The sequence below is a fragment of the Rattus rattus genome, chromosome 6 (assembly GCF_011064425.1).
Source record: "Rattus rattus isolate New Zealand chromosome 6, Rrattus_CSIRO_v1, whole genome shotgun sequence".
Taxonomy (NCBI): Eukaryota; Metazoa; Chordata; class Mammalia; order Rodentia; family Muridae; genus Rattus; species Rattus rattus.
Window position 1 is genome coordinate 5,793,392 of NC_046159.1, and position 27,586 is coordinate 5,820,977.

The following is a 27,586-nucleotide window of genomic DNA, read 5'->3' on the forward strand; positions in this document are numbered from 1 at the left end:
TTTCCCAGGAACCAAGCCCAGGGGCTGGTCCCTCCCACCTTAAGCAGCACAGTCAACACAACCCCTCAGATACAGGCCCAGAGGCTAACTACCACAGATCCTACCTTACAGTTGTGGTGATGAGCACATTTATATAAGTCAGTTGCTATGGTGCTGGGGGATAATTGGTTTGGTGAAGAATCTAATTCCTCCAGCATCCAGCCGGGGATGGTCTGTGGATGGATTCTGCTGGGACACACTTTCCTACCTTAGCGGAAGTGATCTCTAGCCTGTTTTCGTTTGTTGCTGATAAACAAAAAACGCTTTCTTCATGGGACATGGTTCTAGTCTCAGAAGTTTATTTCTGTCTTCTGCTTCTTATTTTGCTCCAACCACTTTGTGCTTTGTGTCTTTTAGGTGCTATATTTAAAAAAAAAAAGGACACAAAGTGACTGTTACATGGTGAACCTGCCAGTATACAATTTCAGGCAGTACTGTAATTGTATTTAAAATGCACTCCCTTTTAAAAGCTTCAGCTACATTGGGAGTTCACTCCCTTCCTTTCTGTCTCCCTTGCTCTAAAAGCTGATGTTTTTACCTGTCACTTAAAAATCTTCAAAATGGGGGTCATTTAGAGGAACGAGTACAAGGGAGCACTTCATGTTAATAGTTCCTCAGGAGACCTGAAGAAAAGGCACATGCGGTTTGATTCCCAGGTCCTCTGTACATCTGTAGAAAGCCCAGATCTTGTTCAGTGTGGAACTGGCATTTGTCACTGAGCTTCCATTTCATTGTGGTACCTATTCCTTAACCGTGGTTCCAGGTAAAGGGCCCATCTGCTTGACTCAAGACCCAAAGTGAATTAATTCCAAGGGTCTCGTCCACTGTCCTCTTTGATACCTGCAAGGGAACTATGTGGTTGGAAACCTCTGAAGAGTTCACCTGAGACGGGAAGTAACATGCAGCTCACCACAGTGAAGGGCTCCCTGGGCCACCTTCTGTTTCCAAACTATATGGAGACACTAAAATACTCCGAGGCTAAAAGGAAAAATAAACTTCCCTCCCAGAGAAGGGATTCTCCTGATGTCTTGTCTCCAGTATGTCCAGTGCCCTGGCAAGTATACATCACCAGAAAAAGTCCATAACTTACAGTCATGGCAGAGAGGAAAGAGATAAGGGTGGGGGAGAAAGAGAATGAACTGACAACAAGCATTAAGCTTAGAAATTCCTCCCTGGAAAACATTTAAATTCAGTGTGAAACTAATGCCCCAGACTAAGGATGACTGCCTTCTGCGGTCTTCTTCTCAGGAATCCACCACTACTCTGGTCCATGTTTCACGATGTTGATTCTTTCTCTGTAAGAGCATCCTAGTCCACCATTCTTCCTTTGATATATCTCCCCACGACCCCCGAAGGTGGATCCTTCTGATCCACCTGTTCTCCTGTATGTCCATCCACCCATCCCTGCTTCCCTAAAGCTTACATGGTATAGAAACTGACCCCTCCTGAGGATCCCATGTGGCACCCTCTACTAAGGAAGCAGGATCCCAGGGACAGAAAGGTGCTGAGACACATGAATAAGGCAGTGGAGTCCCTGCTCTCTGGGCTACTGTCTAGAATCACACACACACACACACACACACACACACACACATACATACACACACACTCACACACACACATACACACACATACATACACACTCACACACACACACATACACACACACACACACACACACACACACACACACACACACACACACACACACATCACACACACCACACACATACACACACTCACACACACATAAACACACACACTCACATATAAACACACATACACACACACATATACACACTCTCACACACACATACACACACTAACATATAAACACACATACACACACACACACACACATCAAACATGTAAGCATGAAGACACAACATACAGCCTGACTAGAGAAGATGAGAAAGGTCATCATGGACTTCCACCATTCTCTCCCAGAGAGCTTTCCTCCAAATACTTGTAGATCTGTCTTTCAGAAGATAAATTAGGAGAAACATATCCCCCATTTCACGCAACTATCTATACACAATGAAGCTATCTGTTCCATAATATTAAAGGATAGCATAAGTTAGACATGCCTGTGTGTGTTAACTGCATTGGACATACACCTGCCTTTATGATCTCTAACAGCTTTGTGCTTCTTCTGAAGCAACGTATGTAGAGCTTTAAACTTGGGACTCATGGGAGTGAAGTTGAGAGTGAAGTTGGGGAGCTGGAGAGCTGTGGGTTCAAAACTTGGACAAAGTGTGGGACATTCTGTTAATTTCAGAAAGGCAGGCTGATTCATGCAGTACCTTTTTTTTTCCCATGCTAACTGGTGGTTTTGAAGAACTAATGGCAACAAGAATAGCAATAGCAGAGAGCTGTAAGTGAACACAGGAGAGGACCTTAGGCAGTGATGGATGGGCATTTGTCACACTGCCCTCCCCTCCGGATCCAGAGAGGGACAGGATGGGACAGGAAACGGTCATTGGGATGTAGAAGAAAGGTTACTTTAAATTCTGTGTGCTTGCTGTATTAGAACAGAATGCCATCACTGGCCTGGGGGCGGAGATTGAATGTGCAAAGGCCCTGGGTTCAGTTCTCCTAGCTCTGAGAAGAGACGTGGGTAGAGCAGCAGGAGAGATGTTACATTGGTTCATTTACAGTTGCATAGATGCACGATTGTCCTCATGATAACCCCGGCCTTACAGCAGATAGAATCAGTCATCTTTCATGAATAAACACGAAGGGAACGTGAATGGATACACAGACAGAACTGAGTAGCAGGGGCGAGCCTTCTGCACAGTGCACTAGGTACTCATAACACATCCTTAGACATCTATGGAGCCAACACTCTGTAAGACGAGCTAACTTTCCTCCCTTTGTAGAGCCCCCAGCTATGACCCTTTGCAGAGAGCAACTGTTCTGTGTGACACTGACTCCCTGTGGTTGCTGGGTTCTGATTTTCTCTTGAAATTGTTTTTCCTCACAGCCTTGTTGATTAAACTTGTTTTTTGTGGTCTGTGTTGGTGTAGGAAACTGGTCTCAGGTTAGTTAATTCACTGATTTGGAGGTGGTTGATTACTTACAAATGAGAGGAGGTGACACTCGAGCAGGGGCCCTCTGTATCTGTGACTTTTCGTCTTCACACTCAACCAACTGCCAATCTGAATGCTGTGTTTGTACTCTGCCATTATTCCATAAATAATACAACAAACACACTGTGTTTACATTATGCTCAGTGTAAGAGGCAATTTAGAGACGATTTAAATACACATTAGGATATGCAAACCAATCTCCCTTGGATAGCAAGGGTTATCAAGGCCAGGTGTCTGCCTTGCCTATCATTCTGTCAATTCTCCTGTGGTCACTTAATTCTTCTTGGCTTGTTTATGTATGTGTATGATGTGCATACATGTATGTGCCATGTGAGCACACGGATGTGTGTACACACACGTAGAAGGATATGGTGGCTCAAAGTTGATGTCAAATATCTACCTTTCTCAATAGATTCTGTGGTATTGCAAGGCAGAGTCTCTGGGCTGACTTGGAACCTGCTGATGTGGTTTGTCCAGCTGGGCTATTTGTTCCAGTGAGCCTGTCTCTGCCTACCTGTGCTGGTATTAGAGATAGGCTGACAAATTGACTTATATGGGTTCTTGGGCTCTGAACTCTACTATTCAACACTTGCATTGCAAGTACTTTATACAAATTTAATATTTGATATAAAATTTAATATCTTCTGTTTCTCTGTGTTTAGAGTTGTTTCAATTCTAGGGATTTTCTCTACTTTTCAACCCTAAGGCATTTGTGACCATGTTATATTCAGAACTAATAGAAGCAAAGGAAGGAAAATGAAATGATTGTGGCTAGTCTTTCTATTCTGCCCCACTGTCAGTAGGAGTGATTAAAATTCATAGTCATGATGGAATAGATCTTACCATCCGACCCAGAGTTTATCAATGTGTCATAGGAGTAGAGGGATAACTGCTAATGCTTCCTACAATCAAAATAGTACAGTTATACGTTCTCCTATAAAACCACAACAGATACACTGAACACATCAGTTTAAGGGTTGCATGAGCATGGCTGGCATGTACTCTCCACCAAGCCTGACTTGCATTCAATCCCCAGAACCCACATGGTAAGAAGGAGAAGCCTGACTCCCACAAGTTGATCTCTGTAGCAAATGCACTCTCTCCCAGCATGTGCAGAAGGTAAATAAATATAACTTTAATGTGTTTTAAAAGAATTACATAAACCTATTCAGGTAGCCTTAAATTTTTAGATTTTTAGCAAAAATTTAACCAAGTAGCCCTGCTACCTAAAAGAAGCACTACGTATTTAAGTGACAATAATGCTCTCTTAGAGAAGTGTCATAAACATGGGGTTATCGCAATGGCTCTGGCTGGGGCACAGTAGCAGCTCTTGGACATCATGGGCTTGGCACTCATACACCTTCCAGTGGACACACTAATGAGACTTACTATAGAAGTAAAGATAAGGGTTACATGGGATGCAGCAAATTATATACACATGGAAATAATCAAGTTTCTGGGTGGGAGGAAGCAGACTTTTAACAAAGGTATATGGAGGAGTGATTTGAGCACACGCACTTGTCCTTGTGACCCTGAGACGGTTCTGCCTCCCAGAATTCAAGCCAGTAGATAGAAGTTTTGTTTGACTGGCTGTGTTTGTTTTCTTCTCCTCCTACTGTACAGTGGACTTTACTGGATTTTTTCCCTCTGCCTTCAGGTGGTTAGATGACTCTATCATTGAAGAGATCACTCCCAAGCTGATTGGGGACCGGCCCAATACCTACACCTACACCAAAGCCTTGGGAGAGGTAGTAGTGCAGCAAGAGAGCGGAAACTTGAATGTGGCTATCGTCAGGCCATCCATAGTGGGAGCAACCTGGCAGGAGCCTTTCCCGGTGAGCCCGACACTTTTCCTGCTTTGCTTTGAGCCAGGTGCCTTAAAAGCCAACTTCTGATTGTCCTTCTCTTCTTCCTCCTTTACACCCTCCTCCTCCTCCCTTACACCCTCCTCATCCTCATCCTCCCTTACACCCTCCTCCTCCCTTACACTTTTTCCTCCTCTTCCTCCTCCCTACACCCTCCTCCTCCCTTACCCCTCCCTTCCTTCTCCCTCACCCTCCTCCTCATCCCCCACACCCCTCTACTCCTTCCCCACACCCTCCTCTTCCCTCCTCCCCACACCCTCCCTCCTCCCTTACCCCTCCCCATCTTCATCCCTCATCCTCCTTACACCCCCTCCTCCCTCCCCCCCTTCCCCTCCCCTTACACCTTACCCCTTCCCTTACACCTTCCTCCTCCCTACACCTTCCTCTTCCTCCTCCCTCACACCCCTCTTCCTCTTCCTTCTCCCCTTACACCCCCTTCCTCCTTCCTCACACCCTCCTCCTCCCTCACACCCTCCTCCTCTTCTTCTTCCCTTACACTCTTTTTGCTCATCCCTTCATTCCTTCTCCCTGTCTCTTCCTTTCTTCTCTTTTCCTATCCTTTATGACCAATTAGTATTACAGATGGGTGTGTACACATGCACATATATGCAGACCCATACACACTCTCCCACATAAACAGTCTGGACTGTCCAAGAACAACAATTCTCTGCAACGTGTAACCAACAGAGATCTTTCTTTCCAGGGTTGGGTTGATAATCTAAATGGACCCAGTGGACTCATTATTGCGGTAAGTACAAAGATGAGAACGTAACCCCTCGGAACAGAGAACAGTAACACAGGCCTCACTGTTGACTTAGGGCTTCCTTGATGCAAATGTGTGGTGATAAAGGGAGCTGCTGGTCTAGATGGCTAACTGGAAGGCGAGGCAGCAGGAGGTTGCTTTTATCATTAGGACAGAGGTGGCTGACATGCTCAGTTGCTATTCAGGAGTTTCGCTTTGGAGATATCTGCGCAACAAAAATTTCCCTTTTGTTGCCATAAAGTGGAGGTACTTTCTTTCCACTGCTTTATTAATGGCTTGAACCAATGCAGTCAGTCGGACATAGGGTAAACATATTAGCCTCAGGAGTGAGGGCTGTCCCTCAGTTGGTAGAGTGCTTGGTTTAGCATACTTGAAGCCCTGAGCTTGATCCCCAGCACTTATAAACTGAGTGTGTGTAGCACCTCATGCCTGTAATCCCAGACTTCAGAGGAGAGGCAGAAGGATTAGAGGTTCAAGGCCAGCCTGTGCTACATGACAGCCTGTCTCAAAAAAAAAAACCACAAAAAAAAAAAAAAAACAAAAAAACAACAACAAAAAAAAACCTCATTCCAAAGATTATGCAATCCTTGACACTTGTCAAAGTGTGGGCCCACATTATCCTCTGACTGCTTTCTTTGCTTTCCCTGACAGTCTAATGGGGATAAACATCATTTAAACATGGGGCTAGAACCAGTTTTATTTTTAGTGCACACCAGCATGCTGACTCAGATTCCACCACTCCCCATTATATTCTTTTCTTTTTCTTTTTCTTTTTTTTTTTTTGGAGCTAGGGGGACCAAACCAGGGCCTTGCGCTACAAGCAAGCTGCCTACCACTGAGCTAAATCCCCAACCCTCCCCATTATATTCTTAATAGGCAAAGAACAGCAGCTAGTTTACACACATAACCTGGGAAACACACACGCGCACACTCACACATGTTCACGCACACACATGTGCACATAAACATGTGCGCGCACACATACATGCACACACATGCACATACACATGCACACACATGTGTATACATGTACACACGTGTGCACACACATGTGCATGCACACATATACACACATGCATGAACACACATGTGCACACACATGCACACATGCACACGCACACACAAACGCACACTCGGGGGTGCACAGAAATGTGCCCATACACTGATGAATTCTTACAGCAAAATCAGAGGCCTAGTGACCAACTCCCACACACAGTGGCGAGTCCTGGCTATAACTTTACATCTTGTTTATATTTTATGTTCCATCTCTCCTGACCAGACTGGGAAAGGATTTCTTCGGTCCATAAAAGCAACACCCATGGCAGTGGCAGATCTGATTCCAGTTGACACAGTTGTTAACCTCACCATAGCAGTAGGATGGTATACTGCAGTTCATAGGTGAGTGCACTCACGCGAGCCTCTGAGATGGGGGAGCTCACGTCAGTCATTCTTTCCATCTACAAGACTCCAGGATGATTGGATGTTTGTTCAGTATCCCCAGTGTGCCTCCCTGTGTGAGCTAACAGGTATGAAAACTGATTAGTAAGTGGTGGGTCATAAAGTAATTTGCCATATAAACAATTTACCGTGGAGTTTTTGAACTGAAAAGGTGTCCTTCCTATTCAGCATCCTAAGATATTAGTTGATGAGATGGCAGCACAGTTTGTATTTTATTGAACCACTGCTTAGTTGCTGGTAAATGCCAAGAGAAAAGACAGGAAATTGTTGGCACAAAGAAAAGGCTGTGTGTATGTGGCTCTGTCTTACCACACATGACAAGAGAATGACGCTTTTCTCTTGTGAACTCCAGCATGTGTGTTCCATGGCTATGGGACATACCGATGCGTGCACTTTATCTTTTCCATTTTTCCTATCAACCCAAAGAAAGAACTGGGCAGTGCTGTGTAGAATTGCAGAGTCTGGAAGCACTGTCTAGATGGCAGAAGCCACAGGAGGTTTCGAAACCGATCTCAGTGTTATTTTCCTTTGTCTTTGATTAGTTATCAATTTTGTCGTATTTATTTAGCTTTGGTCTTATCTTCCAGACCTAAGTCAACATTAATCTACCATTCCACATCTGGCAATCTCAATCCCTGTAACTGGTACGAAATGGGTAAGTGCCTTTAACTACGTTAGTGCTTAACTACCTGTATCAGCTAGGGGAAAACCAATGTGCCCTGCAGTCAAGAACACAGTTGGGGAAGAATCCGAAACAAAACCATAGAGAAAAATCTCTGCGAATTGTTAATGTGCTGTAGTTAACTAGGACATAGAGTGATATGAAAGATGTTTGTGGGAATATATGATTAATGTATGATTATATATGTACATGTATGATTACATGATTACATGGAATGAAAAGTCCAACAGGAAGTTTTAAAAACAAAGTTGGCAAAAAATAAACAGTGCTGGTGGCACACCTGTGCCCTTCACGGTGGCCTTTCCCTCTGCTGCATTTCTAAGAATGCAGATGAACAGGGGCAGATTTAGGAAGGTCACACAATAGTCCACATCAGTTATGGGGTAGTGTATGGCAAATCCATTTCTGTAGCTGTCTGCCCCTAACTGTACAGTACCTGTGACTGTAAAAGTGTTCTGTCAGTAACATATCTCATCTATCTAGGGATCTGTCTAACCAGTCAGCCATGGTGGGCTCCTTTATTGGCTTGGGAGTTGGTTTTCGTGCTACAGTCTGAGATTGTAGACTCCAGCTGTTGTATTGGTCTGATTCCCATTCAGAATACATACACTGTGTCATGCATTCTTATAAAGTTGCAAACACGAAGTTATCTATGATCGAGTTATTTTCTTCATAAACCTAGTTATTTACATCATGTTTCTAAATAAGAATTAATCTCAAACTTTCAAAATAGTAAGATATCTGTTTTTGTATCAGTAATGAAAGATATCTAAGATCCCACCCATATACATGGATATTAACATAAGCAAATAAGATAGAGGAAACTCAGGCTGGAAAGATGGCCCACAGTTAGGAGCATGTACTGCTCTTGCAGAGGACCCAGTTTGGTTGTCAGCACCCACATCAGTTGACTCACAGTTGCCGGTAGCTAGAGCTTCAAGACGTGTGCACATACCCACACAGAAACACAGACATACACACACGATTACAAATAAAATAAGGTCTTTTTTAAAAAAGAGCTCAGAGGCTGAAGTAGTTTTAAAAATTCTCTTCCTTCCTGAAAACTCTCATTTTGTGGAATTAGAGATGAGTAGTTAAAGGGATCTTTAAAAGAATCTAGGGTGCTTAACTTACATGAAGCCTAGAAATATCAAACAAGCTCCTTGGAATCATAAAAAGATCTATTTGATCCCTGAAATAAAAAGTGAAGCCAGGTCTCCTGTCTCTCTTCTGTGTGAGTGATCTTTCCACCACTAATTGATAAAAGAAAATATGTCACCACTGAAGAAAAAATAAAGCCAGAGTCTTTGATTAAAGACCTTAGGCGATGCCAAGGAAATGTCTATGTGGTTACAGAAGCTAGTAGTGTTTGCTTTAAGAAACCCATACTACACAAACTCTATTGGTTTGTGTCTTAGTCATGCTTCTATTGCTCTGAAAGACACCATGACCAAGGTCATTCTTAAAGCATTTAACTGGGGACTTGCTTACAGTTTCTGAGGCTTAGTCCATTATCATCATGTTGGGAAGCATGGCAACAAGCATTGGTAGACATGGTGCCAGAAAAAATGTTGGGAGCTACAGGAATCTGCAGGCAGAGAGAAGGGGTGGAGGAGAATGTGCCTTGGCCTAGCCTACACGGACTTTTGAAACCTCAAAGCCCACTTCTAGTGGCACACTTCCTCCAACAATGTCACATCTAGTCCAACAAGTCCACACCTCCAAATCCTTCTAATCCTTTCAAAGAGTGCTACTTCCTGGTGATTAAGCATTCAGATGTATGAACCTATGGGAGCCATTCTTATTCAAACCACCACTTCTTGTCTACATATAAGGGACTAGGTCTACTTGCCCAAGACCCTTGGAAATGAATTTAAAGACCTAATGATAATAGAAGATTAAAGAAGGCATGAATTCCCAGTGACACATCTCCCCTTTCTGTGTTACAGCACTAACTCACTCTACATGTTTCAGGGATAGCATCTGAGCAGTAATGCTGCAGAACAGTCAGGCACCATAGTGTGTTGTATGATAGGTTGTAACTTGAGAAATTCCTTTCCAGGAATGATAAATACTGTATGTACATGCTTATCCTCCCCTCACACCACAGTAGATGTGATCAGGTAGTCATGTCCTTCATCCAGTGTACACCACAGCAGATATGCTCAGGTGGTCATATTCTTCATCTAGTGCCAAGCCTCTACACAAGAAGCACCCTAATAGAGAACATCAGGATGCCATTATTTGCTAATTCATGATTAACTTGAATTAATCATTTATGCCTAACAACAGGGTTATTCAAAGTGATCAAAATGCTTCCAGGTGGAACTATTAGTAAAGCCACCATAGGCTGAACATTTGTAGTTTTAAGTGCCCTGCAGAATAAAAGACAGCTGGATAGATGGACATGTAACATCCATTTAGTTGTCTCTAATACTGTTCAAGGGGGGAAAAAAGCCTTCACTTCATATAGTTCTTAAACATTTATCAGACTTATACCTAGAAGCTAGGAGGTGTATACATTTTGTTAATAATTAATGGTATCTTTATAAAGAGATACATTATCAAATGGTTACTGGAAAGACATGAAATTGATTAGTATATTGATCTTATAGCCAGCTAAGCTATCACAGGTTAAGCATTTCCTGGTCTGAACATCTAAAACGATCTTTTAAAAAGTCTGTTTTAATGACAGGATACCACAGTGAAACAACTAAAGAGTCAAGATAGAATTAAGAAATAGAAAGTTATTATGCATTACTGAGATACTCTTTCATTCAGTTCAAACATATTCACTGTCAGCCCCTTCTCAGTGTCTGTGTAGGGACAAAAGCAAGATTATACATAGGATATGGTTAAGTGCTTGAAGAAAAACAGACTGAGGTAAGGATGATTTCTTATGGGGAGGCCAAGGTAATGTGACACCTCAGCAAAGATCTAAGGCAAGTGAGTGCTGGTCAGGAGACAGCTGAAAGGTGTCTCATAGCCTGAAGAAACCATCAGTACAGTAGCTCTTTACTCATATTCAAGGACAAGAAGGGTATCTTATCTTGAGCAGCGACTAGAGGTAAATGATGGAAAATGAACCCAGAAGGATGAGCGCGGGAGTGAGGACCAGGCAGATCATGGACACCTTCTCCTTTTTCTGTAACATTTCCTCTCTGTGTGAGAAGACACGGATGCTAAAAGGTCTTACCAACTGGACTAAGGGGTTTGCTTCCCTCCAAAGGAGAGAGTCTAATATGGGTTCTGTAAAATAAAGTTACACTCTAAGCGGCATTTTCAAAGACTAACCCTAGCTGCTATCTGGAGATCAGACTACTGGGGCACAAGAGCCGGGGCAGAGTCCAATGGTGAGTCTATCCCAATACACAACCAATGGAGACAGCTCCTACCCAATGACAACAGTGCAAATAGTGAAGCTGGACACTTTTCAAGGGAAAAGCCAATTATTCTGGTGTTCAGTGTCGTAAGAGTTGTTGAACAAAGAAGAGAATCAAGATGACCCTCATGGTTTTGGTTGACTTCCTGGAAAGTGGGGGAAAGAATTATCATTTAAAGGTGCTGTACAATGTGTCAGGAAGGGCAGTTATATCAAGAGGTCGATTTTATAGCTGTTAAAATGTGAAGGTTCACTGCCTATGTTGCCTTGATAAAACACACAGACCACAAACAACTTGGAGGAAGAAGGGATTTACTTTGTTTATACTCTAGATTATAGTCTACCATTGAGGCAGGAACAGGCAGAAACTTGAAGGCAGGCCCAGTTGCTATTCTACACATCACTCCTGACCAAGAAACTGACTCATGGTCATGTAGGAGTGATGCTTGCTCGTCTGCACAGGCTCTGATTAGCTTTCTGATATAGTCCAAGACTGCTTGCCCAGATGTCTTAGTCCCTGTTCTATTGCTGTGAAGAGATTCCATGACCACAGCAACTCTTAAAAGAAAACATTTCATTGGGACTTGGCTACAGTCTCAGAGGTTTAGCCCATTATCGTCATTGTAGGACGCATGACTGCATGCAAGCAGGCATGGTGCTGAAGAAAGAGATGGGAGTTCTATGTATGGATCTGCATGCAGCAAGAAGAAGAAGGAGGAGGAGGAAGAAGAAGAAGAAGAAGAGGAAGAGGAAGAGGAAGAAGAAGAAGAGGAAGAGGAAGAGGAAGAAGAAGAAGAAACACTGAACCTGTCTTGGGCTTTTAAAACCTGAAATTCCACTCCCAGTGAAACACTTCCTCCAACAAAGATCTATACCCAATCCCACAAGGCCACACCTCCTATTCTTTCTCAAGTAGTACCACTGCCTATGACTAAGCATTCAAATATGTGAGCCTATGGAGGCCTTTGTAACTCAAACCACCATGTGAGGGATGGTGCTACCCACAGTGGGCTGGCACATTCTGTATCCAATTAAAAATCAAAAAAACACCCTAAGACATGCCTAGAGGCCAGTCTGATCCAGACCATTTTTCAATTGATGTAGACAAGTTTTTCAATTAACTTTCTCTTCTTTGAGTTAAAGCTAACCAAAAAAGATGTATTTCACATGTTGATTTCTTGGGGGTGTCTTTTAAAAGACAACAATAATCAAATTACCACAATAACTGATAACTTCATCATAATTGAAAAGATCCAATTAAGGTAAAATTGAATTTAAATGAATATTCTCAAAGAGACCATTATATCTACAAACATTAAAAATTTAAAATAAGCTACTCTAAATATTATAAAAATGAAGACAATTATAAAATCTCTGTGGTACCTTAAGTGAACCACCCAAGGAAATCCATCTTTATTCTTTCATGCAAACTCTGTTAAGAACATTTAACCTTAAGAAAAGCAACAGCCAAGATCTTTCCTGATGGCTTTGCAAGGGATCCTCCCAACCTCTGCTGCAGGCCTTTCAGAACAGACCTGAAAACCCAGGATTGAATAAATATACATCCTTTTGAACTGCCTGTCCTCATAGTGGGTAAGAAATGTCCTCAATTATTTGACAGTAAATGTTTTCAGAAAAGTTCAGGCATAGCAGTGTATGCCTTTTATCCCAGCATTTGGGAAGCAGAGACAAGAGGATCTCTGTGAGTTCAAGGCAGCCCCGTGTACATAGTGAGTTTCAGGACAACCACCACAGCTGTAAAATGAGACCCTATCTCAATCCTCTACCCCTAAAAAAGAATCCATTCCTAGTATAGTCACATTGCTTAAATGTACGGGTGTTTGCCTGGCAGGCATAGAAATCTTCATGCTCTCAGAAAGATTCTTGATGTTATACAGCAAACATGGTCTGTCGTTCTGTACTGCAGACGCTTGAGGATGATGGACTTATATTCTCTGAGATGTAGCACTTCCTCTTTTTGTTCCAGGATTACAGGTCTTGGCGACCATGGAAAAGATCCCATTTGAGAGTGCTTTCAGAAGGCCAAATGCTGACTTTACCACCAACAATTTCACTACCCAGTATTGGAACACCGTCAGCCACTGGGCCCCGGCCATCATCTATGACTTCTATCTGAGGCTTACTGGAAGGAAACCCAGGTGAGAAGTTGGGGCAATGGTTTTACAAGTATCAGTGCATGGAGCCCAAAGTCCTTAATCCTCTCTGCAGCTGAGGATTAAAGAAAACAAATGTCTCTGTCATGCACACACATGAATGAACACACACACACAAACATACATACATTCATACAAACACATACACACACGACACATATTTACACAATCACATACACATACACACACACACACACACACACACACACACACACACACACACACACACTCAAGACACAACGATGACACCAGCCTCACTCACTGCTTGTTGTGTGGCCACCCTGTGGCAAGAACTATTGATGGTCCCATTTTCATCTTCACACTTGAGGGCTAACATCTCTGCCATTGAAAGGGAAGCTAAGGGCAAAATCTGCAGTCTTACACAGTGGTCCTCAACCTGTGGATCACAATAAAGATTTACAACTCATAACAGCAGCCAAACTGCAGTTATGAACTAATGAAAAAAATGTATGGCTGGGGGTGGGGGGTCACCACCACATGAATAACTAAATGTATTAAAGGATTGGTCATTAGGGAAGTTGAGAACGTCTGGTCTAACAGGAAGTAACTAACAGGAAGTGATCAAGGAAGGAAGTACAGAAAGCCACCTCACAGCTCCTACTACAGAATAGGTTCACTGACTGACACCTAGAGGGATTAAAAAAAAACAAAAAACAGAGGGACAAGGTGCCAAGCAAAGCCAGCTCTGTCACCACCCAACAGACACAAAGCACATCTCCTGCTACCTCCGACATGTTCGGCCAGAAGAGATCCCTGGAATCACAATGTAAAGAGGAACAGGACTGGCCTCTGAGCAGCCCCTTTGTGAGGTGGAAGGCCTTTCTGATACACCCAGCACTCCCCGGACTAACACAGAAAACATCAGCAACAGGAAGGCCGTGTGGCTCACCTGCCTTCTCTCACCCACCTGAGGAGGCACTGTGACAGGGTGGAAAACATCCGTGTGAACACCTCACTCCCATATAGATGGGAGAAGAAAAACATAAGAAGAAATTCTAGGTCCTTCCAGATAGGTAAGGTTGAAGGGTTAGGAATGCCTGGATAAAGCAAGGTTTGGTGGATAAAAGAGAAACAGGAAACAGAAAAAAAAAAACACAATATGCATTTTGTTTGGAAGAAACTAAGTCATACTGGATCAGACAGTGAGTTCTTCTGTTTCTGTGATATAATTTTTTTTAAATAGTCTTTCATTTCTTTACATTATTTATTGTATATGTACTCCCTCTGCACAGGAGCAGAGGCCAGAGGGCACCTTGTAGGGAGGTTGGTTCTCTACCACGAGTGTTCTGAACACAGACTGACTTGGCAGCAAGCACCTTTACCCACTGAACTGTCCATTACTGGCCCCAAAATCATCCTTTCATGGTTTTTTACAAGACCAGTTACTGTAGGGTCTGACATTGTGAAGTTGTGAGCCAGGATTAAAATCTTGGCCCCTCACTAATTTAGCCATAAGCCATAAATATACTTTCTAAATTCTAACTCTTCTATAAAAAGGGGAGAGAAAACCTAAGTGTTTGACATAAAAGGCGCGTAGACTGTAATAATCACTGTTGTGACTAAGTTCTAAGTTTTTCTTCTTATGTTTTGTTTTTTGCATACAAAAGGCCTCTACCTAAGAATAACATTTTTGTTGTTTTTCTAAAAATTAATACCCCTTGGACAAGTGATTTACTGTACAACTATTGTTCCTAGACTATTTAAATCTACTTCCCAAACAAGAAATTTCCCATGAAATTTTCTCAATAGTTGATGGGAACTTGAACAAAGAGTAAGACCAAATTCCCAATTTGGTTACAATTTGTAACAGAATTGACTACACTCCAGTGCCAAGCTGAGCTTAACCAGAGGCTTGGCCTGGAGCATTTCCTATGTGACATGAACATAACCTTTCTGAAAAGATAGTATGAATAAATTCTGGCTACTTCACAGTCCTAAGAGGTTTCTAGAGAAGAGCTGGTTCATACTAAGACCATGGGCACTCTGTTGTGAGCAAAGGACACAGGGTAGTGGAACTACAAGGGCAGTTCTCTGGGGTTTGTCAGAACTAGGTTAGAGTTGAAATGCTGACACTCTTACACTTAGGAACCATATTCAGAAAAATGCAGTAAAGGGGCTACTTAAAAGGTTACTGTGGAAACCAGCAGTTAGTATTTTCTAGAAATGCCAGCATTGCACCTAACAGAGTAGATTAATAAATATTAAGTTTTTCTTAAGTCTGAATTACAGCCAGCCTCTGCTTCAGCAAACACTACAATGCTGCCTAGTTTTCATATAAGACCTGAGGTCATAGTTCTATTTTTACAAATTTAAGAAAATGCAAAAGAAATTAGCTTTCTAAAAGTTCTGACTCAAAATTAAAAACAAAAACTGTAATTCTTTCAGGCAAGTAACTAGCTTAATTTTGCAATGTCTGATGAGAGAGAGTGGGGTGTTTGGGAGGAGCTGAATGTCTGATAGACACTGTTCAGTTCATTCTCTCTCAGTTGTTTAACAGAATTAAAGTGGAAAGTGAGGAGAAGTAGTAAGAATTCTAACTTTCACAGAAATTTATAAAAACCTTTCTAGTACCACGTAGATTTTAGTGAGAATGAGCAACTTGTTGGATTTACTGCTAGGACTCACTTACATGAAGGAAGATATGTTACTCTATAAAAGATAAACATGAAGGTTGATAGCAGAAATTGGTATTGTAAAACTAGCCAAAAGAGGGAAGAGATCCAACTCAAAAGAGAATTCTGAGAATTTGGAGGAGAGTATATTTTTATTTGTTTTGTTCTTTAAAGACAGTTTTACTGGACTTGACTTCGGTAAGTAGTCCAGGCTGATCTTGATCTCCTAGCGGTCTTCCTGCCTTGGCCTCCTGAGTGCTGGTGTCACTGCCAGCACTTGCACTTCCTCAATGATACTCGGCCACCCTCCCCTGTGTAGGAAGAGCTGGTGGGCAGGATGCACGGCGCCAGCTCCTAACTGGTCTTTCTCTCAGGATGCTGAAGCTCATGAACCGGCTGCTAAAAACCATTTCCATGCTGGAGTATTTCATCAACCGCAGCTGGGAATGGAGCACAAACAACACCGAGATGCTTCTGTCGGAGCTCAGTCCTGAAGACCAGAGAGTAAGTATGGCTGACTCCAGAGCACAATGGGAACTGGGAATTATGTGGCCAGATGATGGGGGAGTGTTAGGTATACAGACAGAGGACTCCCCGCCCCCAAGAAAACAGATAATAATGTCAGCTGTCACAGGGAACAAGTTCAGTGCCGCTAAGAGAACCAGTTTGTGGATTGTGATTGGCCGTTCACTGCTGCTGGTATAGTGGCCAGCTTGGTAATAGTGATGGGGTTGGGGACAGCTGGGTCCCTGAGGCTCACTGGCCAGCAATTCTAGCCATATTGATGAGCTCCGGGTACCCACAGTGGACAAGGTGACTGCCTGGCAGTACAATGCTGGCAGCCCATATCTCTTGTTTTGCAGGTATTCAACTTTGATGTGCGTCAGTTGAACTGGCTTGAATACATTGAGAATTATGTTTTGGGGGTTAAGAAGTATCTACTGAAAGAGGATCTGGCTGGTATCCCCAAAGCAAAGCAACACCTAAAAAGGTAGGAACATTTGTATCAATCTGTGAGGTGCTACTGCTGACTGATTTTATACTAGGATGTGTATGAATCACTCAGCATTTATGCAGCAGCTATTAAGGCTGGATTCACACTTCCTGAGCATTACAGACCCTGCATTCCATACCAGCCTATAATACACATGGTCGATCTAGACCTCACTGCACTCTGGAGCGAGGCTTGAGCCCAAGTCTGTTTCTGTGCACCTTATCACAGCATGACCTCAGGAATACCCACCCAAAGGGCAGATCATGCTACATAACTTGGAAAATCACATACCTGCTCTTCAGTTCCTACCGTTCCTTCCTACTTTAGATTCCTGACAAGTAAGAGGATTTGGGTCATGATTCCTGCAAAAGCTAACAGTCTACAGTGCAGATGGTAAGAAGGGAAAGATAGACCTGTAAAAGGAAGGACACTTGAAAAGCAGGCTTCAAAGTTCACTATCTACCCTCTAGCCAGTAAGACAATGATGGTTTTTAAACTGTGCATGGTATGTAGGTGTGCATGCCATGGTACCTGTGGAAGTCAGGGGACAACTTGGAGGAGTCAATATCCCTCTTTTGACCCTTACATGGGTTCTAACTCAAGTTCTAGGTTTGCTCCAAAAGTGCACTTACTAAACTTAGCAGTCTCCCTGGTCAGAGATGGTTTTCAATATTGAAAGACCAGAGTGGATTTTGAAAATATGACTTTCATCCATGAATCATGATTTCAAAAGAGCCTCAGAGAAGTAGGGGGAAGAGTAACAAGCTGTAAAAATATGAGGGAAGCCTGGTAACTCAGTAGGAAACGAGAGATATAAAAAGCAAGAGCACCACGCCATGCCATGGGCTCTGAGAACTTGGGATTTGCTGGTCACAGACAGAACACTTTTACACTTTGGGTAACAGATGGATGCAGGTGCTGTGTTAACTATGCTTTTATCTCTGACCCTCAGGCTCCGGAATATTCACTACCTCTTCAACACTGCCCTGTTTCTTATCATCTGGCGCCTCCTCATTGCAAGGTCTCAGATGGCTCGGAACATCTGGTTCTTCATTGTGAGCTTCTGTTACAAGTTCATCTCCTACTTCCGGGCCTCCAGCACACTCAAGGTCTAAGAACATTACACCAGCCCATCATCTGGGACCTCAGATACCTCTAAGGCAGTGAACTGGGTCTTAAGCTAGAAAGTAACAAGCAGCACACCAAGCTTCCAGTCGAAGTTGCCATTCCATCTTCTTCCCTATTCTTGAGAGGGAGAGTATTTGTATGGTGTGTGTGTGTGTGTGTGTGTGTGTGTGTGTGTGTGTGTGTGTGTGTGTGTGCGTTGGTTGGTTGGTTGGTTGGTTGGTTGGTTGGGTTTTTTCCTTAGTTTTTGTTTTGGTTCAGTGAGGAAAGTCAGACTCTAACTGCATACATTTACAAAAACGTAACTTCCAGATTATGTCCTGACACCACCACCCCACACTATCACACATGAAGCATGAAAGCACTTCTTTTCTTTTATTTAGCTTTTCTTCCCAACAAAACTAATTTTAACTCACTGAGCATGGAAAAACACATGGCAGAAGGCTAAGCAGGCCAGAGAAAGGCAGCACCAAGCAGGGGAGCATGCTCTGCACCAAGGCAAGAGCTTCCAACCATTGTAAACTGTGCAAAGCTCGACCTCCTCACCATACTGCACAAGCAGCCTTCTGTGTTAAACACTACAGCCCTGGTTGAGGGGAAAGTGGGCTCGTGCCTATCCTGTTTCTCATCTCTGTCCACACTTTAACCCTAAAAGGAACGTAGATAAGTACACACCAAGTAAGAAATTGAATCATACATGCACCAGGGAGTATTTCGTTTAACATGACTTGGACATCCCCTATTCTACAATTTTAATCACTATTATCCTGAAAGCCTCTCAAGTCCCTTTCTTATTTAATGATGTTGCCAAAGCCCTTCTACTTAAGTATTTCACTCAGGCCTCAGTCAGAAAGGATGATGGGGAGTGAGACGTTCCTAGACTAGAGCCATGGAAACCCTCCTGACCTTTGCCAGTGAGGAAAGCAAAACTTCAAATAAAGTTTTAAGTTCTAGTTTCTGTCTTCATGTGTGGAGTTGGGAGCAGCACACTCCTGGTCACCTGAGGCCCCTTGTACATCAGTCATCCCAGTCACATGTTAATTAATTCCATTCACAAATTCTCATACTCATAAGCTGGCACCCAGTTTTGCTCACATTTGAGATGAGGGCATACTGAACTGCAGATCTCTGCATGGTAACATGAAATATTCAAATTAATGTCCACACATATCACTGAAAACCACAAACGAGCAGTTAGCACGTGTATGCTCACATCCTGATGGCTGAAGTGTGGCCAGCACTGAGGTCTCCTCAGAACCACGAGGAACATGTTGGGAGAACCCTTTCTGGCACAGTTTCTGCAAACTTGATTAAGATCAGTGACTACTGTCCAGACAGAAAACTCAACTCTGAAATAAAGCACCTGTGGGTTTCCCCATGGGACACATCTGCAAGACACTTCTGAGTTACATCAAAGACACCACCTAAGGATACAATAACAGGAACTCAAGACACAGGAAAAGAGTAAAATGACAGTTCTAAAGATTTACTACCTTTTGATCATTGTTTCATCAATCCAAGAAATCCAGCAACTGAGTTTGAACTTCGGTTAAAAAAAACTCTGAATTACTAACTCCTGTCTTGAGTGTAATAACTGCTGACCAGTTCCCACAACATGTCTTCAAAACAAAAAAAAAAAAAAACAAAACAAAACAAAAAACCCCAGACAATCCTCTCAAAATTCTCAGCCAAATAAAATTACAAGAGTAACATTAATTAGAGGAACACACACAAGGTACACACTGATTCCACTTTCTTCTTGTGACACTAACTGGGTCATATTTGCATGAGAATTCTGTGGGATCTGACACATGGCACAAATTTACCTTGCAATGCTTAAACAGGAAAAGTAGGTAACTATGAACGAAGTTCCCACCATTGGAAAATCCACACCAGGATCAGTTAACTACACAAATCATAATATGTATACAACAATAGGGAAAATTTATCTACTTGGATGAAGATAAAAGAATAAAAGTACATGCTTGAAAACAAGTCCTGGCAAAAGGAGAGTTGAATATGACCACAGTGTCCTTTATACATGTGAGAAAAATGCCAACAAGAACCATTATGCTTAACATATGCTAACGAAAACTTATAAAACGTCTTGATAACATGTAATCTGTACCATGATGCTAGAAATGGTGACTAGAGAGCCACTAAGGCAACTAATACATACCCCAGAAAAGCACTTCATGCTTCTGCATTCAGAGTTCTAACTCATTTAAATAATTTAGCAGATTGTGGTAGAGAACTTCCAAATAGTATTTGTCTCAGTCACTGTTCTATTGCTAAGAAACACCACCAATGACCCAGGCAACTCTCATGAAGTGTTTAATGCTTCCTTTTATGCTTATTGTTTCAGAGGCTTATTCTTTTATCATCACGGCAGGGAAAATGGTGCAGGAGCCATGGAAGCTATGTCCTGATCTGCAGACAGACAGAGAGGGCCTGAAATAGGCTTTTGAAACCTCAAAGACCACCACCACTAATAAACTCCAAGACCAGACCTTCTAACCCCTTCCAACAGTTCCCACTCCACAGCATTAAGCATTCAGATATGAGCCCTTGGGACCATTCTCACTCAAACCACCTTATTATAGCACAATGACACAAAAATTAAATCAACCTAGTTTCCAAAATCATCAGTAACTCTTAAAAGTTCACTGAGCTCACAGGGCTACCTTTCTGGAACTGTGGCCCTGCCATCTTGGGATACTAAAACGCAGTGTTGACAACCCCGCCCCCCCATGGCGAGTTATATTTAAAAAAAAAAAAAAAAAGTCACTGCCTCTATCAGCTTTAAACACATGGTTAAAAAGCTAGCAAAGCAAAACTAGCAATAGCTAGGTTTTGGTATATGAAAAAGTGTGGCTACTTCAATTGCAAACATTGTTCACCTGGAACCGAGTTTAAGAAGAAACATGTCTTCTGACATGGAACGCTTACTTAGCATCTTCCTATTTTATCTGAAACACTGAGCCCTGTGGTTGGAAAGGTGAGATAAATAACATGGGTCAACTATAGGGAAACAGTACTTTAATAAAAAGCAGAGCTGGAGGCAGGGCTTCTCAGAGGCACAGCATTTGCTGACAACACTGAGGACTCCAAATTGACACAAGAAAAGGCTTACAGCTATCCAGGCAACCTTGTACATACCTGAAAAGCACATCTAAAGACTCACAGAACCTGAAACTTATTGATTCAGCATCTTCAGCATCGGTGAGCATCCAGCCCAGGGATGCTCCTGTCTCTGCTTAACAGTTTTGGGATTAGGGATATATGCCACAGCAGCCTCCTTATTTTGATAGTATTATAAAGGGTTTCAAAAGCTTAACAAGAAGCTTCTAGATTAAATGGCATGCTGAATTTTCAAGGATCTTAAGGGTCTGGGTGATATATTTCTTAAACCATCAAAAGCTATCCACAAGTGTAAACAGAATTCTGAAGTAAAGGAGTTATAGGTAAATTTACTTCCTAGCATTTGAATCACAATACATCTTAGTCTCACATGATCTGAAAGACTGTAAATTGCATTTCAGATGATGAATTCTGATGATAATGAAATAGACAGCTTTTCTGTGTATCTGATGAGAAATTATGAGAAAGTGTGCATTATTCATCTAAGTTGAGAACAAGTAGATCTGCAATTCTAATACTGAACCAGGCTACTGTAGGAGGTAGACTGAACAGGCTATCTCAGGAGGTAGACAGTCAAGTGTTTGAATACTTGACAGTAATTTATTCACCTGTTTACTCATCTTTATAGGCCAAGGTATACAAATACAAACAGTATAAAAACATTTCAAGGTGTCAGACTTAAAAATGTTAGGATTGGAACACACACACACACACACACACACACACACACACACACACACTCTCTCTCTATCTCTCTCTGATTCTCTCATCTCTCTCCCTCTCCCTCCCTCCCCCTCCCCCTCCCTCTCTTTCTTAAGAAGAAGACTGGATTGAATAGATACTTGGTATTCTGCCTCCAGGGACCCACAGGCAGAGGAATAGGCAAGTCAGTGAGATTTCTGACCTAAAGAGGAAATCCTAGTGGCCAAATCGCCTTCATCACCCAACAGATGGTCAGCATTTTCATTCTTTTACTGACAAGAAATGTGCCCTGACTATTTGAAAATCAGTCTTAACTTTTAAAATGGCTATCAACGGCAAAGAAAAGTTTGCTTTAAACAAATTCCTGTACAGTCAATTTTAATGGAAAAGATACATCTCAAAATTTTTAATGTGGCATTTAGAAAACATTGAAATAATTTAAAATAATCTTAAATCTTTTTAAAAAACATAATACTGAAAATAACTCTAAATCAGTATTTTCTTCCCTGAAAACTGACTGAATTCCCTAGCGAGTAGAGATTCAGTCTCAAGTGACCAACTTCAAAATTCTTCTGGGGAGATGTTCTGTTTCTAGATCAACTATAAAATTTAAGGGGAAAAACAAAACAAAAACCTCAGAGAAGACTCATAATTTGAAGTTTCCTGGACCCATTTAAAAATTTTTAAAACATTATAATAGTATTAGTCACTTAACCTCTTGACTCTTACTTAATACTTTAACCAAAATGTCTTATTTTCTACAAAATGCCATTTTTCGCACTATACTGCTAAATCCTTCCCTGATTGATACCCTCTTTGAAGAGAGCTGTTTTTAAAGATTAAAAACATTTCACTTGAAACACTAATTTGTGACAGGCCACATGCTAAGCCACCACTGTCAATGTAGTCCTGTGTCTGACAGGGACTGAAACCGTCTTCTCGTTCAATGACTTAACCTCCAGTGATTAACTTCTGCCCTTCAGAGTCACAGAGGGAAAAGAGGCTGGCAGTTTCTAACTAACAGCACCAGACAGGGCTCCTTCAAGTCACTGTAGCCTCATCACTTCTGTGCAGAGCCCTGAGGGCAGCGCCCTGTCCGGTTTTACAGCTGCGCCTTAGCTGTGTCAGACTGAACATCTTGTAAGGACACTGCTCCGCCCGTCAGAATTAGCTATCCAGTTTTCCACTCCTCACAAGCACACAGCACTTGGCGTTTCCCTTCACACTTTACAAATTGTGAACGTTTATCTTTTTAAACATTTGTTTTCTTCTCCCTATGGTGTCCCTTGTACAAGCTGTGAATGACACCTGTTACACACCACAGCACTTGTGCACCTGGCCTTGGGAAACTTCACCTTAGTCTTCTAAGACTCAACCTTCAACAGTCAGGAAAGTCAGCGACTGGAGTTCAAAGGAAAGCAGTGACCTTCACCAGAACCCCAAACTGGACACCACCATCTTGTCAATATGGCTTAACATTAATATGGCTGTAACACAGGGTCAGTCCCTGCTTCCTTTATTAACCACATGAGCTGATTACAGTTTGTAAAGTCTAGACTAGTTTCCATGTTTTACACATTTTATTCTGACATCTTTAAAAAGGACGCACACATATGTTTTCAGTTATCAACGCCCTTTTCTTTAAATATGGGTTCACGTCCATCCGCTAGGCTCTGCTTCCATATTGTCTGTTTGCTGGGAGAGCTTCGGAGGCACTGTCTTCACCTGGCACTGTTGGCTGGGCTGACTCTCCAGTTAGCTGCATAATTTCTTCTAGGACATTTGTAACAGACACAACATATACAAGACGACTTCAGTTTGTTTATTTTCCTTGGCTGTTTTTTTCTTTTTTTTTTTTTTTAAATAAGTAAGTTTCCGGGTTCTCATATTTTCTTTTTCTTTGAATATATTGCACAACATTTTATTATTAGAAAAGGCTTTATGTCTCAGGCAAAAAGTTTTTCTCCACCCACGAGGTGCTAATGTGTGTTGTTCTCTAAAAGAGGTAAGTGGTTGTCTGTGTGGCCATCCGCAAAGGGGACCTGAGAGGAAGAAGATAAAACCAGAGTGTTAGTTCTACTCTACATGATGTCTCTGATCACAAGGCTTTATAGGGGGCAATCTTTTCTATTTAGACGACTTATTCTATTTAGACGACTTAAGACAAGCAACAGGTGCAGTAACACTTACAGAATGGACGGGCTTGTAGGATCCAAGTCTGAAACGACAGCAAATTATTTCCACTATAAATTTTCCAATTCCATGTAACATGCCTGCAATAAATAAGTTCAAGTTTTTAATTAAATTGCTTTTGAAATTGCTATTGAGAATAAAAAGCTGCACCAAAGAGGATTAGACACCGAAGGAAGGAAGTCAAGCTGTCAGTGGCTACTTCTGAGGCTAGAGGGACTCTCAAGGGTTACACTGAAAATCAAAATGTTTTATCAAGATCACAATCTACACACATAACTCACACCTGATATAACCTACCCAAGACTCTCTCCCATAGCTTTGTAAATAACAGATTTAAATGAAATTAAGTGAAAAAGCAAAAGAACTGAGTAAGGAAAACTGCTAACATGTACTGGGAGAATGAATAGAAACAAGGCAGGGCTCTGAGCATAGCTTGGAGTAACCAAGGGCTAAAGACAGAGCTCCCAGAAAGTTGCAGAATCTTGAACAAAAACCAAAAGCATTGCTGATTTAATCAAGACACCGGACAACATGACTTCATATAGTACATAGGGAAAGAAATCTTAATACATCTGTGATACTTCCTGGACATTTTCTCATTTAACTCTACAATATACATACAAACCAGAGAATTACATTTCAGAGAATGTAGGTGAACTACCTGAGTCGATGGTGGAACCCAGAGTTTATTCGAGCTGTGTCTGTGATTATTAGGATCTGTATGGCCTCCCACATAACCTTCCTTACATTACTGATCCCTGTGAACTGGATGTACTTATAGGATATGAGATATATTTTAGAGCTTGAGATTCAAAGAAGTTCCAAATATTAAAACACGAAAATGTGACAATTTCTTGTTTTTAATTGAGGCCTCATTTTATGTTTTTTGTTTGCTTTTGGTGTAGGCCTTGAAAAAGTGAGGGCCACTCTATGCATACTCCATCAGTGAACCATCTTCACAACATAAAGTAATAAACTCTATTAGAAGTCAGGTATCAGAGCCTGACAGCTAGTGCTGTAAGCCCAGCCAAAATTACAAAACAAAATAAAAGGAAATTAGGCAAAGAAATGAATGTTAACCTGTTGTTGAAAAGATTCCTCCAATAATACCACAGAGTCTTACAAAAAACTGCCAGAAAGGCATGTGTTCCTCAGTGACTGTCACCATGAGAGAACTGAGATCGTATTTCATAAATATTCCAGAGACGCCGTGGCTGCCTGCAGCATGGTTGATGATGCGTTCCTGAGAAGAAGGGAGAAAAAACAAAATGCTCATCATGTGGCATGGCTACTAAAATATACTTCCTTACCAAGCTACAGTGTCCCACAAGGGACATCCCACTTTCCATAGGATGAACTGCCCTATATCACACAGCAGCTCTTCAGAGACAACTACTCGTGTTCTTGCTGGGGTTAGTGGCACATTTGTAATCCTGCACTAAGAAGGAAAAGCTGGAGAGCTATGCATTCAGAGCAAGGTACTGCCTCAAACAAAATAAAACAGAACACAAAACAGAACCTAGAACTGAACCATTTTTAACTGTGTGGAAATGGTCACTGTAGACACACCAGTGTTTTCATGAGCTCACAACTAATCAAGGAATAAGACCAAGTTTGCGGTGTGACATGCTTGTATATTGTTTCTTTGCATGTAGTTCCTTATTTTATTTCTAAGTTGAAATTAAACTGCAAGAATTAGGAATACATACAGTGTGGTCAAAATCCCTATTATTAACATGGAAAACCTTATATATAAGCCACCAATCAAGTTTCCACAGTTAATTCATTCAGAAACTCTCAAGTGCTCAGTATCATGTTGAAGGCATGAAAACTCTGTGACCACCTCTAATACATCCAAGCTACCTTGGGGAACCAGGGCATCCAATAACATTACAGAAGATTGGGAATGATTAAACTGAGCCTCCAAAACTGAGAGTATCAACTCCTCGCCCACCCTACAGTAAAACTCAATAAATGATAATACTTTATTCACCTTTTTCAAACACTCCTTACATATGGATTTTTTCTTTTTGAATCTGCTATTTTCAGATTTGTCTTGGAGATAAGTTCACATTCAGACATGTCCTCCTTTCTCAGTCATATGTCCATTTACAATCTGAGCTGTTTCTAGTCTTCCGCCATTACAACAACACAATAAACCTCATACACACATATTTTTCTGTTTTCCCCACTGTGTCTTGGAAAGCGGTTTCTAACACAGGGATAGCTGTAACAGAAGCAATGCATACACCAGTGTGAAAACATAGCCGAACACTCTAGACTATGGCACTCAGCATCCCACAGCAATTCTATAATCATATACACCTGTTTGCTTTGCCCCAAAGACTTGCTAAACCTATACTGTGTTTCTTAGGTATTGGTCACTATAGCTGATGAGAAATAACCTCCTGCCCTTGGTGGAAATGTTGGGAAGTATAACATATATAGGACACACGTACGTATGTACACACACACACACACACACACACACACACACACACAGTTTTTGCTCCTTGAATGATATGAACGTTATACACTTAATCTACCCCTAAAATAACATCTAATTCAGAAGAATAAGGAGAACCTCATTCTCACAAACACCCTAGTGAGGACCACCCACAGCACTATCACATGAAGAAGAGTTGAGGAAAGCTTCCACATGCCCCAGAATTCACCTGCTGTGAGGTACAAACCACAACAGACAGACACTATTCAAACCTGCTCTTCATCTCCATGCGACTGCTAAGATTCATCTATCCTGAAGCTGTAGAGCACACTTCCAGTCAGACCTGGTGCACTGACTAGGGGACAGGCTGAGAGCAGGGAGCACTCACATTCAGGGAGGAAGACTAACAACAAAGAAACCAGAAAACCTGTAGCAGATTACAAGCTACCTACATCAATACAGGAGACTACAAATGGAAATGAATAAAGTTAACTTCTGACATCATAATTTAATTTGTAATAACACATTTCTAACATTTAGGACAAATTTCTTTCCCTCTAGAACACACATACTAATACCCATTTCTGATCTGATATGTTCTTTGCTTAAAATGTTAATTCATTTCAAAACTTGCACAAATTCTTAAATGGAGAGTGTGATGGTTTGAATATGTTTGGCCAGGGAGTAGCACTATTAGGAGTTGTGGCCTTGTTGGAATAGGTGTTGGGGGTGTGGGATTAGAGACCCTCTTCCTAGCTGCTTGGAAGTCAGTCTTCTCCTGCTTGCCCTTGGAACAAGATGTAGAACTCTAAGCTCTTTCAGCACCATGCCTGCCTGGATGCTGCCACGCTTCCTACCCTGATGATCAAGGACTGACCCTCAGAACCTCTAAGCCAGGCC

The 27,586-nt window shown here is 41.8% G+C and overlaps 2 protein-coding genes across 3 annotated transcripts in view; one reads left to right on the top strand and one right to left on the bottom strand.

Moving 5' to 3' along the window:
* Positions 1-18,332, top strand: part of Far2 (fatty acyl-CoA reductase 2) — a 107,148-nt gene extending 88,816 nt beyond the window's left edge. The window contains exons 5-12 of the mRNA XM_032905427.1: positions 4,786-4,963; positions 5,697-5,741; positions 7,036-7,154; positions 7,802-7,869; positions 13,266-13,437; positions 16,460-16,589; positions 16,949-17,076; positions 18,032-18,332. Of these exons, the coding sequence (XP_032761318.1) occupies positions 4,786-4,963; positions 5,697-5,741; positions 7,036-7,154; positions 7,802-7,869; positions 13,266-13,437; positions 16,460-16,589; positions 16,949-17,076; positions 18,032-18,194 (1,003 nt within the window). The 3' untranslated portion in view covers positions 18,195-18,332. The remainder of the gene's footprint in view (positions 1-4,785; positions 4,964-5,696; positions 5,742-7,035; positions 7,155-7,801; positions 7,870-13,265; positions 13,438-16,459; positions 16,590-16,948; positions 17,077-18,031) is intronic.
* Positions 18,333-22,408: 4,076 nt separating this feature from the next.
* Ergic2 (ERGIC and golgi 2) overlaps positions 22,409-27,586 on the bottom strand; it is a 31,964-nt gene continuing 26,786 nt past the window's right edge. For both annotated transcript variants that reach the window (XM_032905428.1, XM_032905429.1), the window contains exons 12-14: positions 25,321-25,483; positions 24,238-24,320; positions 22,409-24,089 (exon numbers count right to left, since the gene is read on the bottom strand). In XM_032905428.1, the coding sequence (XP_032761319.1) occupies positions 24,027-24,089; positions 24,238-24,320; positions 25,321-25,483 (309 nt within the window). In that variant the 3' untranslated portion in view covers positions 22,409-24,026. The remainder of the gene's footprint in view (positions 24,090-24,237; positions 24,321-25,320; positions 25,484-27,586) is intronic.